We start from the raw sequence: 15,070 nt of genomic DNA on the forward strand, positions 1-15,070 counted from the left end.
ATTAGTTCATGAATTAGCTATTTGTACTTTCCTCAAGACTTCAAAAATAGCACACAAGTCACATGGACCATCGTTATGGTACTATTATGGTGCTTTTTTGTCATTTAGGAGCCTTGACCACACCAGTTCAAGGCTGCATTTTTTTTTCAAAAGCGTTGTAAGCATAAGAAGATCGTAGAGAAAACTGGTGCCAATTGTATCTACAATCTACTTACTTTTTGCTGGTTAATGTTATTGCATTGGACTAAAATTTACTGACTTTACTCACCCAGAGTCTAACAACTTCCCCAAAAAATTTTTGACACTTGTGATGTTTCCAGTCAAAATTGACCAGCCTACAAAAAATTGCTTATAAATCCCTCATTATGCTAGATCATCACCAAATACTGGATTCAATCTTTTTGTCAGTTTGTTTTCTTTCAATTAGGACAGGTGTTATATTTCATTTTGGAATTGATCGAGCAGAGGCCTTATTATCTGAGCTTATGTACCTCCACTTTTGAGTGAAAATTTTTTATTTGTGGATAGTTTTGTCCATATTAAAGGTGCCCTCGAATTAAAAATTGAATTTATCTTGGAATAGTTAAATAAGAGTTCAGTACATGGAAATGACATATAGTGAGTCTCAAACACCATTGTTTCCTCCTCCTTATGTAAAGCTTATTTGTTTAAAAGACCTCCGAAGAACAGGCGAATCTCGACATAACACCGACTGTTACGTAACAGTCGGGATCATTAATATGTATGACCCCAATATTTGCATATGCCAGCTCATGTTCAAGCATTAGACAAGTGCAGGACGTCTGGATCTGTGCACAGCTGAATCATCAGACTAGGTAAGCAAGCAAGAACAATAGCGAAAAATGGCAGATGGAGCAATAATAACTGACATGATCCATGATATCATGATATTTTTAGTGATATTTGTAAATTGTCTTTCTAAATGTTTCGTTAGCATGTTGCTAATGTACTGTTAAATGTGGTTAAAGTTACCATCGTTTCTTACTGTATTCACGGAGACAAGACTGTCGTTATTTTCATTTTTTAAACACTTGCAGTGTTAATAAATCTCTGCAACTGTGTGTAATGTTAGCTTTATCCATGGAGCATACTATCAAACTCATTCAGAATCAAATGTAAACATCCAAATAAATACCATACTTATGCGATTAGACATGCTGCATGACGAACACTTTGTAAAGATCCATTTTGAGGGTTATATTAGCTGTGTGAACTTTGTTTATGCTGTTTAAGGCAAGCGCGAGCTCCGTGGGCGGGGAGCGTGAGCATTTAAAGGGGCCGCAGCCTAAATCGGCTCATATTTAATGATGCCCCAAAATAGGCAGTTAAAAAAATTAAATCTAAAAAAAAAAAATAGAAATAGAAAAAATAGAAAAAATATTAAATCTAAAAAAAACATCTATGGGGTATTTTGAGCTGAAACTTCACAGACACATTCAGGGGACACCTTAGACTTATATTACATCTTTTAAAAAGACGTTCTACGGCACCTTTAAATAAAATATGAAAAACAATGCTTTTGGGAAACAACCTAGAGCTGTTAGAATATTCTTTCACCTTTTAACTCACCTTTTGTGTTCCATAGAAGAGAGTCAGTCACTTGGGTATTAAATAATGACAGAAATTACATTTTTGGGTGAACAATCCCTTTAAACTATTCTTTTTGACCTGTTCAAAACTCCCACTTTCAATGTTTTTCTCTTTTTTTCCCCTCTCTCTTCTCTTGCAGGTGGTGGCGTATCACTATTGTCAGGCTGATAACACGTACACATGCCTGGTCCCGGAGTTTGTGCACAGTGTGTCCGCTTTACTGTGCAGAGCTCCTCGCCTCAGTGCTTATCGAGAGCTTTTACTCAGAGAGACGCACCTGCAGAGCCTGCTCAGCTTACGCTCGTGTGTCCAGGACCCTGCCGCCGCCTTCCGTAAGGGAGTCCTGGAGCCCCTCACACTTCTACGCAAAGGTGAGACTCATCACATGCTACTGTCATTAATCACACCATCAAATAAAAACTAAATATGTTTGCTCAGGGGTAATGGGGGGAGAAGAGCGCTCTTGCCTCATTTAATTTGGCCCAGTATGGATGTGAACAGATGGTCCTCAGAAACGGCTTGGATCACAAGGAACGACAGATGAAGGACTTAACAGGAATTTTAGAGAATGAGGCTAGAGCAAATTTCGAGTATGGAAATGAAGACATTGAGCTTTTGCTCTGGACTCTTGGAAATCAGTGTTCCTGGTTTGTAGCATCAGATTAAAGAGAGAACAAAGTCGAGAAAACAGCCTTTATGTGAATAACGTTGGGTAAAGTCAACATGGCACTAATAAAAATTGTTTCCATTGTGGTGCAAAATGAACTTTTTCAACATAAATGTTTCTTGCTGGTCATAAGTACACAACACAGTATACTGCATTATGAAAACGAATACATTTTGTCTTTATGACAATTGGTTTATTTAGCTGTTGCTTCCTTATATTGTGTAGATAAAGTTGATGATGCTTTGAGTCATGATGAAAAACAGAAGTTTATGTAATTTTAAATCTTAACCCTCATGTTGTGTTTGGGTCATTTTGACCCAGAGACTATTTTTCCATACCCGAAATTGCTAGTTAATATTATTGTATTAATATTATTTGGACTCAAATGTACTGACTTTACTCACCCAGAATCTATCAACTTCCCAAAAAATATTTGATACTTTTTGTAATTTTGTTGTGGGGGTTTTTTTCTACATTGTAACACTTATAATGTATAAAGTTTTTTTTTTTTTTACTGAGAAAAAAAAAGACGTTATTTGTGGATAATTTTGTCCATATTAAATAAAATATGAAAAACATTTGTTCCTGATCAGAAATGACCGGCATTGAACTTTATCCTCAAATCAGTGAGGCTCAGATCAGTGAGTCCTACGATCAATTGGTTTCAAAACTAAATACAAAACCTGTCCTATTTGAAAGAAAACAAGTTGACAAAAATATTTAATCCAAATATTTGGCGATGAAAATAGCGTAAAAGTGATTTATAAGCCTTATATATATATAAGGCCTACGATCAATCAGTTCCAAAAATAAATATAAAACCTGTCCTATTTGAAAGAAAACAAGCTGACAAAAATATTTAATCCAATATTTGGTGATAAGGTAGCATAACGAGAGATTTATAAACAATTTTTTTTGCAGGCTGGTCATTTTTGACTGGGAACATCACAAGTGTTATAGGGTTTTCAACACAGCACAAGGGTTAAGTCAAAATGTAATAACTGAACCAAATTTCCTTTGTGTTTGATGTCACCTAGGCTGTGTTGACTATTAGTTGATTTTAAATATGAATTGAGAGCTAGTTAGGCATTGTTGTAAGATACTGTTGTAGCTAATGCATCCTGACTATAATATTAATATAGCAATTTAATTCCGATTAATGACCTCAGTGTAATAAATAAATGATTATTGCGGCACTAATAACAAATAGCGATAGATTTGTTGCTTGCGTGGAGATGCTTTCGAGAGTAACTTTGACTTGTGTTTCAGTCCTGTGAATTGACTGCCAAATTGCATTCAGGTTTTCCTCCGTTCTGGTATCGAATGCCCTCATTTCATGAGACAATCAATTGATCAATAAAATCAAGTCCTGCCCTACATTCATTTTTCTTGTTGAGTATCCTATTTCACTTTGAAAAACTCCACATTATGGAAGTAATTACAGGTTGCGACTTCAAAGGAATAATTTATCCTGAAATGAATATTATGCCATCATTTATTCACCCTCATGCTGTTCCAAAACTGACTGACTTTCTTCTGTGGAACACAAAAAGCAGATTTTAGAGAGAAAGTTTAATCTGCTCTTTTCTATACAATGAAAGTGAATGACAATGCTGTTGCCGGTGCCGTTATACTGTATTTTTTTTTATTTTTAAGTGAAGTATAAAAAAAAAAAAATGTATTCTGAAGGGTGCAGCTATTAGTCAAGTGGCAAATACTCAAAAACAATGAGAGTGAGAGTTTCATTACAGACTGCAGGCACTTTTTCCTACTCAACATATGGCAAAAGAAGGCAGCACATTGTGCTTGGTGTTCTAAAATCACCTAGTACACATTGTTCCTGTTAACTTTTCTGAACAAAAACCTGAACACACCCACGTAATGCCAGGACGCAAACTCGGGGTCCACGTTTGACTTCAACTGTCATTTCTGTTGTGTTGTGCAGAGAGTAAGATTCCGGAGGAAGATTACATCATCCTAGTGGACGGTCTAAATGAGGCAGAGTTCCACAAACCAGACTATGGAGACACCATTGCGTCCTTCATCACCAAAATAATCTCTAAATTTCCCATTTGGCTTAAACTGATTGTGACCGTCAGGGTCAACCAAGTGGTAAGTTTTTTTGCACATCCTGCACCCTTACTTGGACTACTTTATGCTCAGTTTTAATACAAAGCAAGATCAAGAAGGTTTTAAAGCTCCAGCTTATATAGTGTCCTGATGTGCCTTTAGTGATCAGAGCTTTCAGAACGGTTGCGGTGGTGAGTTTTGTATGCTGGTCAGTGACTAGTGTGTGTGTGTGTGTATATAATCCATGTCTGTTCAGAGCTGGACTCCGACCTGCAGGAGCCAAGCTTATGTAAGAGGGGATAAGGGCTGTGATGCAACGCCGCAGATGCTACGTGTGTTCCTATGCACTTTTCACACACATACACTGTCTCTTTCTCTCTCACTCACTACTTCTCGGAGCAGTGACCCAAAAGTGCCAGACAACCCACACAACCAGGCTGCCGGTGTTTATTCTACAACATTAATCCTGCAGTTGTTTTGACATTTGTCGTGTTTTGCATACAGATGATGAAAAAGATGCACAGTTAAGATAAAAATTAACAGACTTCTGTGGTCCTTGTAGTATTCATTAATTTCCGTCTTGCAGTTTTCAAGAGCACGCAGTTGTCAGTGGTTACTGCACAAAACCGCAATCTGAAAGGAACTATAATTATTCAAGAAACAGGGATTCTTTGGGAAGGCTGGTGGTCGTTAGTCCTGTGCTATGGTGCATAACAGTTGTTTTAAATGAAAGTTCATCCCTTAAAGTCCCAACATTTTTTTTCATATTTAATTGCATGTCTTTCCATTGCAGCAGGCAGAAAGCTGTGCCACTTTTTAATGCGACCAGCATCTGAATAATGCAGGAATTGTCGAAAAAGGCCATTTTGTGTAGTTTTGTCATTTTATAATTTATTGATCAGGTGGTCTAACCAACAAGTAGAGGAAAAAATGATGTCATAGAGAGGACCCCTGTAGGCGCAAATGACTGTCAAGCATGTGTATAATATAATATAATTTGACATTTTTTAGGATCATGTGGTGCAACTCCCCCAAAACATAAAAATATTTATGAATGAATAGTTCATGATATTCATTATATGTATTTTTCTACCTTCCACCTCATGATATTTTCCGACTACCTTAAATATATATTTAATACATTTTCATTTTTGTATAAAAATTGAATTATTTTGCAAAACTAAGATGAATACAAAGAATACATTTTCAAGAACTTAGCTTATTTTATTATAACTTTTTATGTCTTATGTTGATCTGACAGGAAGTCACCAGTCTCCTCCCCTTTCCTATCATCTCTCTGGATGATTTCCATGACAACAAGGATATAACCTCTGACCTCACCTCCTACATCCAGCACCGTATAGACCACAGCCCTGACATTATCAGCAACATCGCCATCAATGGCAAAGCCGACCCGGCGAACATCTCTAAGCTCAGCGCCCACCTGGTTGCCCGAAGCCAGGGCTCGTATCTTTATTTAAAATTAACCCTCGACCTGTTTGAGAAGGGTCACCTGGTCATTAAAAGCTCCAGCTATAAGGTGATACCGGTGTCTCTGTCCGAGCTCTATCTGCTGCAGTGCAACATGAAATTCCCATCGGCCTCAGCATTTGAGCGTGTATTGCCGCTGCTGAACGTGGCTTTGGCATCTTTGCACCCTCTGACGGATGAGCAGCTCTTCCGGGCACTGAACGCAGGATCCATGAGAGGAGAGTTGGAGTGGGAGGACTTCCAGCAGCGCATGGATGCTCTTTCCTGCTTTCTGATTGGCCGTCGAGACAGAACACGCATGTTCTGCCACCCCTCCTTTAGGGAGTGGCTGGTATGGAGGGCGGATGGCGAGAGCACTGACTTCATGTGTGACCCAAGGTAAGCAGCGATGTCGCTTTTTCTGACACACTTAAGAATGGTTTGATTGGGTGTTTTTCATGCTTTCAGGCAAGGATGAAGTTGCTAAGGTGTTAAGAGTGGTTGTAGCACATTGCTGTAAAGTGAAGCAATGTGATTATGCTTCAAACCCCTTCACACTGTGGTAAAACTACAGAGACCACCTTAAAGGGAAAGTTCACCCAACAATGAAAATTCTGTCACCCTTCACAAAATAAGATATTTTAAAGCATGTCGGTAACCAGACAGTTGATAGTAGCCATTGACTTCCATAGTATTTTTTTTTTCCCGACTATGGCTACCGTCAACTGTCTGGTTACTGACATTCTTCAAAATATCTTCTTCTGTGTTCAGAAGAAAGAAGCTTGTACAGGTTTGGAACAACTTGAAGGGTAAGTAGCCTAAATGATGGCACATTTTTGGTGAGCTATCCCTTTAACAAGTGAATAGCAATGTACAAAAACTACTCAGAATCGCAAGCAAGTGAATTGCAATGTGTGAAAACTACTCAGAACACTATAGCAACTTCATAGCAATGCATTAAAACCAAACAACTTGGAGCTCCTCAGAAAGTGAAAAGACACCCAACAATGTGTGAAATTTACCCAGAACACGTAAGCAATGCACTAAAACTACTTAAAACACTTTAGCAAGTGAATAGCGAATTGCTAAAACTACTCATAGCAATGTGTGCTTAAACTACTCTGGATGCATTTCAATCATCTCCCTAGTTCAGTGGCCAAGCCACTGATTAGTGGGGGAAAAAATCCTCAATCGCAAAATCCTTCTTCAGTCATGGCCAAAAGTTTTAGTGCTGACAAATTGTGTTTCGCAAAGTTTGCTGCTTCAGTATTTGTAGATTATTTTTGGTTTCTGTGGTATACTGGAAAACAATGTTAAGCATTTCATAAGTTAGCTTTAATGAGTTAAGCAAGTTTAATAAGTTTAGTAAGTTTTTTTTGGGAAAAAAACATTCAGTATATATCCAAAGAGTCAATATTTACAGTGTTGATCCTTGCTCCGGCATGCTGGATATCAGTTTCTCGGCCAAATCCTTATTAGTGCTTGAAGTTGATCACAATTTGTGGACGTCTGCTTGTCCTCTCACCTTTTTAAGATTGACCACAGGTTCAATATGGGATTAAGATCCGGTGAGTCGCCTGGCCACAGATCCAAAATTTCAATGCAATAATCTCCAAGCCATTTCATTACCACTCTTGCCTTGTGACATGGTTCTTCATCATGCTGGAAAATGCATGGATCATCACCAAATTTGCTCCTGGATTGTTGGGAGAACTTGCTCTTGTTGGATGTTTTGATACCATTCTTTATTCCTGGGATTGTTTTTGAGCAGAATTGTGAGAGAGCCCACTCTCTTGGATGAAAAGCAACCCCACACATGAATGTCCTCAGGATGCTTCACTGTTGGCACGACACAGAACACATGGTAGCATTCACTCAGATGTCCCTAACAGTCACAAGGGGGCTTCATCTGAGAAAATAACTTTGCACCAGTCTTTTGCTCTCTAATCCTTGCATTTCCTGCAGAATTTCAGTCTGTCCTTGATGTTTTTCTTGGAATGAAGTGGTTTCTTTGCTGCCCTTCTTGACACTAGGCCATTGTCCAAAGGTCTTTGCCTCAATGTGCATGCTGATGCGCTCACACCGGCCTGCTGCCAAATCTTAAGCAGCTCTGCAATGTTGGTGACACGAATCCGCAGATGACTCCGCAGGAGGAGATGTCCTGAAGCCTTCTTTACTGCAGTTGAACCTTTCTCCTTAAAGGGTTAGTTCACCCAAAAATGAAATTTCTGTCATTAATTACTCACCCTCATGTCGTTCCACACCCATAAGACCTTCGTTCATCTTCGGAACACAAATGAAGATATTTTTGATGAAATCCGAGAGCTTTCTGATCTCCCTATTCACAGCAACGTCATAACTGAGCAGACGTTCTGACATAGAACCCAAAAGCACTGCACTATGTTTACAATGTAAACAGCATAGGAGAATGATGGGGAAGAGAAGAAATAGTTGAATAAAGTCACTATTTTTGTTTTGGTTTTGTGCACAAAGTATTCTCGTCGCTTCATAAAGTCCACTGTAGTCACATGGACTATTTTAACGATGTCTTTACTACCTTTCTGGGCCTTGAAAATGGTTATGACATTGGTGTGTATAGGGAGGTCAGAAAGCTCTTGGCATTTCATCAAAAATATCTTCATCTGTGTTCCGAAGATGAACGAAGGTCTTACAGATTTGGAACGACATGAGGGTGAGTAATTAATGACAGAAAGTTTATGTGAACTAACTGTTAAAGTTCTTGTTGATCCGGTACATGATTCTTTCAGGTGCAATATTCTTTGCAGCAGTTTCCTTGCATATGAGGCTATTTTGATGCAAAGTGATGGTGGCTACACATCTTTTTTTTTTTTGGAGATAACCATTGCTAACACAAGAACACAATGATTGGAAGCACTTCTTCCCTCATTTTATAGCGATCAGTCTGCTCTTATAATCAAATCAGAATGATTGCTGATTAGTAAATGATAGTACTCGTTCACACTTTCCCATGTGCTGATGATATGATTAGTCAAATGATGTTAGCTGGTAATTTTGTGTCAGGACCAAAAAAACGGTGAAGTTTGGGTTTTTGTGATAGTTCATTTTTTTTTTTTTTTTTTTTGGCCAGTGAAGCTTTTTGCATTTATTTAAAATGCATCTGATTGCTCTGCACAATAATCTAGAAATAATGTGAATCAACACCACAACAACTGAAGCAGCAAACTTTGCAAGACACAAAATCTGTCACTGCCAAAACTTTCGGTCATGACTGTAGTGAACTGGAATCTCCGCTCCATAAAAAATAAATCCCACAATCCAAGTCAAGTCACCTTTATTTATACAGCGCTTAATACAACACAGGCTTAACTGTTTAAAATAGTTTCAAAGCGGCGTCACAGTGATAAACAGGAAAATAATGATCAATGATGCAAACAGAGCTGGGAATTGTATTGCGTGTCAGAAATGTGGCATTGATGCTCACTATGTATAAAATTGTCATTTATGACATGCAATAAAAGATTTAAAAAGACAAACCTTTTGTTTTTTCATAAGAACAGTAGTGAACAATCTAGCTAACATTTTATAATTTATGCCTGGAATATTATAAGGATATTCCATCCATCCATCCATCCATCCATCCATCCATCCATCCATCCATCCATCCATCCATTGGAATTGTTAAGGCACTGTGATTGACATGACCAATGAAATCTTTAGAATCTGCTGTGGGGAAGGGTTTGTGCTAGTCAGGTTTGGGTAAAAACCTCACACCACTAAAACTACTCCAAATACCTTCGAAACTTCCTAGCATTGTTACAACTGCTCAGAACACCTTAGCAAGCACATAGCAAAGCATGTGAAGTACAGGTCAGTCATCTATCATCTGCAATTCTTTGGTTTGTTAATTGAGTTCAGAAAGGGAGTAACTAAAATGCATTTGAGTGTGCGTAGCCTTTGAACATGAAATTACTCTAGTGTAGTTCTCTTTCATTTTGTAGAGTCTTCAATTATCTGTCCACCTAAGCACACACACATTGCTCAGTGTTCTCATTTAGAAAGGCATCAGTAGCTCCATCACTGTTATAAACTGAAGAGTGACCCACTTAACACTGATCACACAAAAAGAAAAGTTCATGGACTGTGATTCATATAGAACTTTGCTGTCTATGAGGACAACATTATTAATCTGTAGGGCCATTTAGACTGGGGGGATGAGGGAATGAGGCAGACGTGGCACCCCCAATGATGAGAAATATTCGACAACTGTTTATGATAGAAATGTTAAATGAACAACATATTCAGTGATGCTCAAATTTAACTACTCTGAACTGAAAATATAGGCTGAATCATTTGTATACTGTAGCTGAATCATTGCAACCCATAACTGAATGTGACAAAACAAGAAACATTTTTGCATTTTCTGCAATTTAAGGCATATAAATAAGTGATTGTGAGCAAATTTTAAAATAAAAATATTATTTGCGCATATTTCAAATTAATTATCTAATTCTTTTATATATAGGGTCATTCTGTGTCAACTCAACCAGAGGTCCCCAGCTCAAATTTTTGATTTTAATATTTTTCCTATTGTAAGACAAACATAAATAGTGATGAAAGCCAAAATTTTAAATGTCACAGATGTATATTTACTGAGAAATCCACTAATTTTGTAGAGGGTGGTCAAAATGGCAGTTTTCACCTGAGATTTAAATTAGAGGGGTGTAAAAATGACTTTAGAAAGATGGCAGCATCATTATTTTATTTTTACACAGAGATTGGTAGGTCTGTTAGTAAAATGTGTTGACTTTAGCAATCTTTAGTTTCATTATATGCCAAGAGTGACAGTTCAAAAATGGCAAAAAGCTCTTCTTGTTCTTGTGGTTTTTGACCACTGAAAACGTGTACAATTTACTCATGGAGCCGCATTAAGATCTCTATATCTCTGGGATTGAACCATCGAGGACCTTTTAAAATGAAGATACCAAAAGGAAAGTTTAAGAACCAGAATCTAAAAGGATATTAAGATATCTTTAATACTTCTTGAGTTATAGTCATGCAAACTTGAGGCAAAAACATTTTTGAACTGTCACCGTTGGCATATAATGAAACAACGATTGCTAAAGTCAACAGATTTTACTAATCGACCTACCAATCTTTGTGTGTAATGATGCTGGCATCTTTCTAAAGTCATTTTTACACAATTTTGACCCCCCCCCCCCCCCCCCCCTCTCTCTCTACAAAATAGTAAATATACATCTGTGACATTTAATATTTTGGCTTTCATCATGTTTGTCTCTCTACAGAAAAGAAAAATTTTTAACAAAATTAAAAATTTGAGCCTGGGAAGTTTCCGAAATTTGGTTGATTTGACACGGAATGACCCTATAAACATTACAACAAAAACATTACATGACATTACAGCCTTGATTTAGAGTTAATCAGAATATGTGAATCACTTATATGATGAATATGATTTCTGATGAATTGTTATTGATGTTGGTAAACAGAAGTGGTCACGCTCTGATGGCCTTCATGCTTTCACGTCAAGAGGGAAAACTCAACCGCCAACAAACCATGGAGCTAGGCCACCACATTCTTAAAGCTCACATATTCAAGGTACTCAACACAGATACTCAAAGTTCTTCTGTGTTTAAATGAGGGGACCTCTGTTTTAACTATTCCTGCCTCTCCTTCTCTGTCCTCAGGGTCACAGTAAGAGAACAGGGGTTTCGTCAAGTGTTCTGCAGCCCTTGTGGATCAGCTACAGTACAGACAGCCTCTCTGCAGCTCTTTCCTCCCTCAGAAACCTCTACACACCCAACGTCAAGGTTTGCGGATATGCATACACAAAGAGACACAAAAAACAAATGCATTCTCGTCCTGAATGTGCCAATGAGACCATCGCTTATAAAAAGCAGCGTCAATCTTGAGTAAAAAATAAAAATGAGCAACTGCTTTACGCTCCTGAATTGTAGAACAAGGCTCCAACAATTATCGCGGCTGACGCATTCAACCACACAAGAAGAGCTATAGCCTTACAGAGCTCTGAGTCATCCACAACGAACGAGATTTCATAAGTCACGTAGAACATAGTAATTAGTGCTGTGGCTTACTGAAAAACGCCTTACGTAATGACTACATTTATTTATTAAATCTATTATATGTTAATTGCAGTCTAGACTCCACTCTCCCTGTAATTTCCTCTCCTACGGAGTTTTAATGAAACGAGCGTCACTCTGAGTCCGTGTGTGCACGCCAGTGTCCTTGACAGCCATTTGGCTGGAGAGCTGCTCATTATTTCCTGCTGTGTTTGTATAAATAAATGCGATTCTGCTTCCTTTGCTTTTAATGTGTTCCTGCTTCATCCAGCATCTTAATCAAGCCTCCATTACCACACTGCCCATATCCACATCAAAACAAAAAAAGTAATGGAGCCAGGTTGCGTTCAGTCGTTCACCGATTGGCGAGTATGACCTCATGCTTTCCACTGTTAAATGAATGTGAAATAAGCAATTTGCATGTTTAAACAGATAAAAAATGTTTGTATATACACCACTTTTTCAGAGTTTTGTGGTTTGGTTTTGTGATCAGGCATGACACATTCTTATAGAGGGTATGCATTGACGTCACTTTCCTGATGAGTGGCAAAAGAGCCTGCTACATGACTGGATTTAATAGGGGAAACTGCGAAAACGCGAGTAAAACAAGATTAAATTAAAGGTTATGCTCGATAGTGTTCTTTACAACTTAACAAAGATCCAGTGATCCATGGATATTGACATGCAGCCAGGAATCATGTTTCATGACATTTATATGTGCCTGATTTTGACACCGGGGAAATAAATAAAGCATATTCGCCTTTGAGCGCTTTATAAATACTATATAGGTAGGTCTAAATCCGGATGATCACTTATATCAATGATATATATATCGTCCAGCCCTAAAACGTTAGTTTTTGTCAGCGTTTATTTAAAAACATCCAATTATGCAGAATATAAGATGGTAAATATTTAATTGATGAGTTGTCAATGCAATATATAACAATACATTTACATTTATGCATTTGGCAGACGCTTTTATCCAAAGCGACTTACGTTGCATTATACTATACATTTGTATCTGAGTATGTGCAATCCCTGGGATCAAACCCATGACCTTGGCATTGCTAGTGCCATGCTCTAACCACTGAGCTACAGGAAAGCAATACAATATATAGGGTATGATTTTACCCCGAAATTCAACATATTGACACAAAATGATAACTGCCTGCATTCCATTTCTGTGAATTGCAGCGATCCATTTGCTTCTCTTTGCTGTAGCTTTTGGCAGTCTGTAAAATATAGCCTACCTCAGGTTTCTTCTCAAATCTATTTGTACAGTCAACCGCAAAGCTTTTTCCCGTTTTAGATGGTTTTTTTTTGTGTTTTTCGTGGCATTCACACTGAAAACCAATGCTGTCACTCAATGTTTTTGCCACTCAGTGGGCGTAACCAAAGTCACTCCCACTAAAGGTGATGTCACATGCATACCCTCTATTGAGTGAATTAAAACGAATATTTGAAAGCTGGACAGGAAACTGGGTAGGGATTGAGAATAAAATGTATTGCTTCAATCCACACCCTCTATCTACAATCTACAGATGCAAGCAAACAATGAGCTTCAGCAGGCCTGCTTCCAGAATCAAATCACTGAGGGTGCTTCTGAAATGAATGAGGGTGCTGTAGTAAAGTACAGATGTAATGTGTAAGCAACGGCTCCACCATAAGAATTGCAATGTACAGTGAGACATTTAAGATCTTTTACAAATAATTGGAATAGAATTTTAAAAAATATTGATAGGAAAATCAGATATTTTTCTAGTCTGCATTTACATCGCTTAATGTTTTCATTTATTTATTTATTTATTTATTTTTTTGCATATTTTTGTCCTGTGTTATGGTAGCAATTTTGTGCATGAATCCTGCATTTATATATAGATATCACTTTTGAAACTTTGCAGAGTGTAACTGTACGTCGGTCCTCCTCTTATAGCATGAAAAACAAAACTTTATTCAAATTCTGAATGTATTATATAAAGTGTGAAAAGAGTGTTCATATATAATCACTAAAAAGTTGTAACTCATCTCAGTTACAGCTGCCTACACACTGCACAATGAGTCTCTTACATTGTGTCTACACTTTGTTGAGAGGCTTCACAAGCATGCAAATTCACCGTTAAAGAAAAACTCAGATGTTTTTTTCTGGTGAGCGGATTCTAACTAACTTAAACACCCCTGATTGGCCATTGCATTCAAGAGCCAGTTGTTCAAAAAGTTTAATCTGAATCAGAATGATCTGGATTTGGAAATCCCATGTTTTGCTATCCAGGATCAGGTAATCCATCTTACTTTTGTGCTGGTTTTTCAAAGAAAAATTGGATTGGATCACCATGATCCAGATACACACTTTTCCAGATTACCAAATCTGGATTACCAGTGCTCTACGGAGCCCCTAAAGGGACATGATGATAGAGAGAATATGGGTTTTGAATTAAATATAATATTTTTGTTGGATATTTACAGCTGTTTGGGGATTGTTTTATGGCACCAAAATCTTTTTTACTTTACAGTAGGTTACGGAAAGGCAAAATATGTAGGTTAATGTCTACTTCTAATTTATTTAACAGTTAAACTAATCAAGAGCAAAATAAAAAAATGTGTATGTATATTGCATGATATAAATGTTGTATTTTTTGACCAGTTTTAAAGTTTTGACATGTTTTGAACAACACAAACTGAAGGTTTGATCCAAATTAAAACTAGGATTGGATTCCATGATCTAATCTGATTTCAGAATCCCTTTTTCCTTTTGAACAACCCATTTTCAAGATTTGATCCAATCCAATGGCTGAAGTCCGATCAGATTACTTTTGAACAACTGGCCCCAAGAGATCAGATAACATGCTTGTGATTGGCTACATTGCTCACCACCGCAAAATCATGTTGAAAATGAAAACATTTGACATTCCCCAGAGTGCAAACACAAATACGCACTGGAGCATTTGCCAAATCTGTTTAACCAATATGATATTATTTCAGTATCAACTGAGGGTGCTCTTGCTTGCATTTGAGGGTGCTTAGCTATAGATTATAAATTAAGGCTGTAGATTAAATATGTTGATTTACAATTGTAGATTGTAGATATATGCTGTATACTGAAGCTATACATTGAGGCTATAGATTGCACATGTAGATTGAAGTTAGGCATACTAGATTGAAGCTGTTTATTTGC

The 15,070-nt window shown here is 37.5% G+C and overlaps 1 protein-coding gene across 6 annotated transcripts in view; it reads left to right on the plus strand.

The window, feature by feature from the left end:
* tanc1a (tetratricopeptide repeat, ankyrin repeat and coiled-coil containing 1a) overlaps positions 1–15,070 on the plus strand; it is a 98,718-nt gene that overhangs the window by 67,610 nt on the left and 16,038 nt on the right. For all 6 annotated transcript variants that reach the window (XM_048200643.1, XM_048200645.1, XM_048200644.1 and 3 more), the window contains 5 exons: positions 1,751–1,982; positions 4,224–4,390; positions 5,610–6,217; positions 11,308–11,416; positions 11,506–11,628. In XM_048200643.1, the coding sequence (XP_048056600.1) occupies positions 1,751–1,982; positions 4,224–4,390; positions 5,610–6,217; positions 11,308–11,416; positions 11,506–11,628 (1,239 nt within the window). The remainder of the gene's footprint in view (positions 1–1,750; positions 1,983–4,223; positions 4,391–5,609; positions 6,218–11,307; positions 11,417–11,505; positions 11,629–15,070) is intronic.

This window comes from Megalobrama amblycephala, linkage group LG8 (assembly GCF_018812025.1).
Source record: "Megalobrama amblycephala isolate DHTTF-2021 linkage group LG8, ASM1881202v1, whole genome shotgun sequence".
NCBI classification, from domain to species: Eukaryota; Metazoa; Chordata; class Actinopteri; order Cypriniformes; family Xenocyprididae; genus Megalobrama; species Megalobrama amblycephala.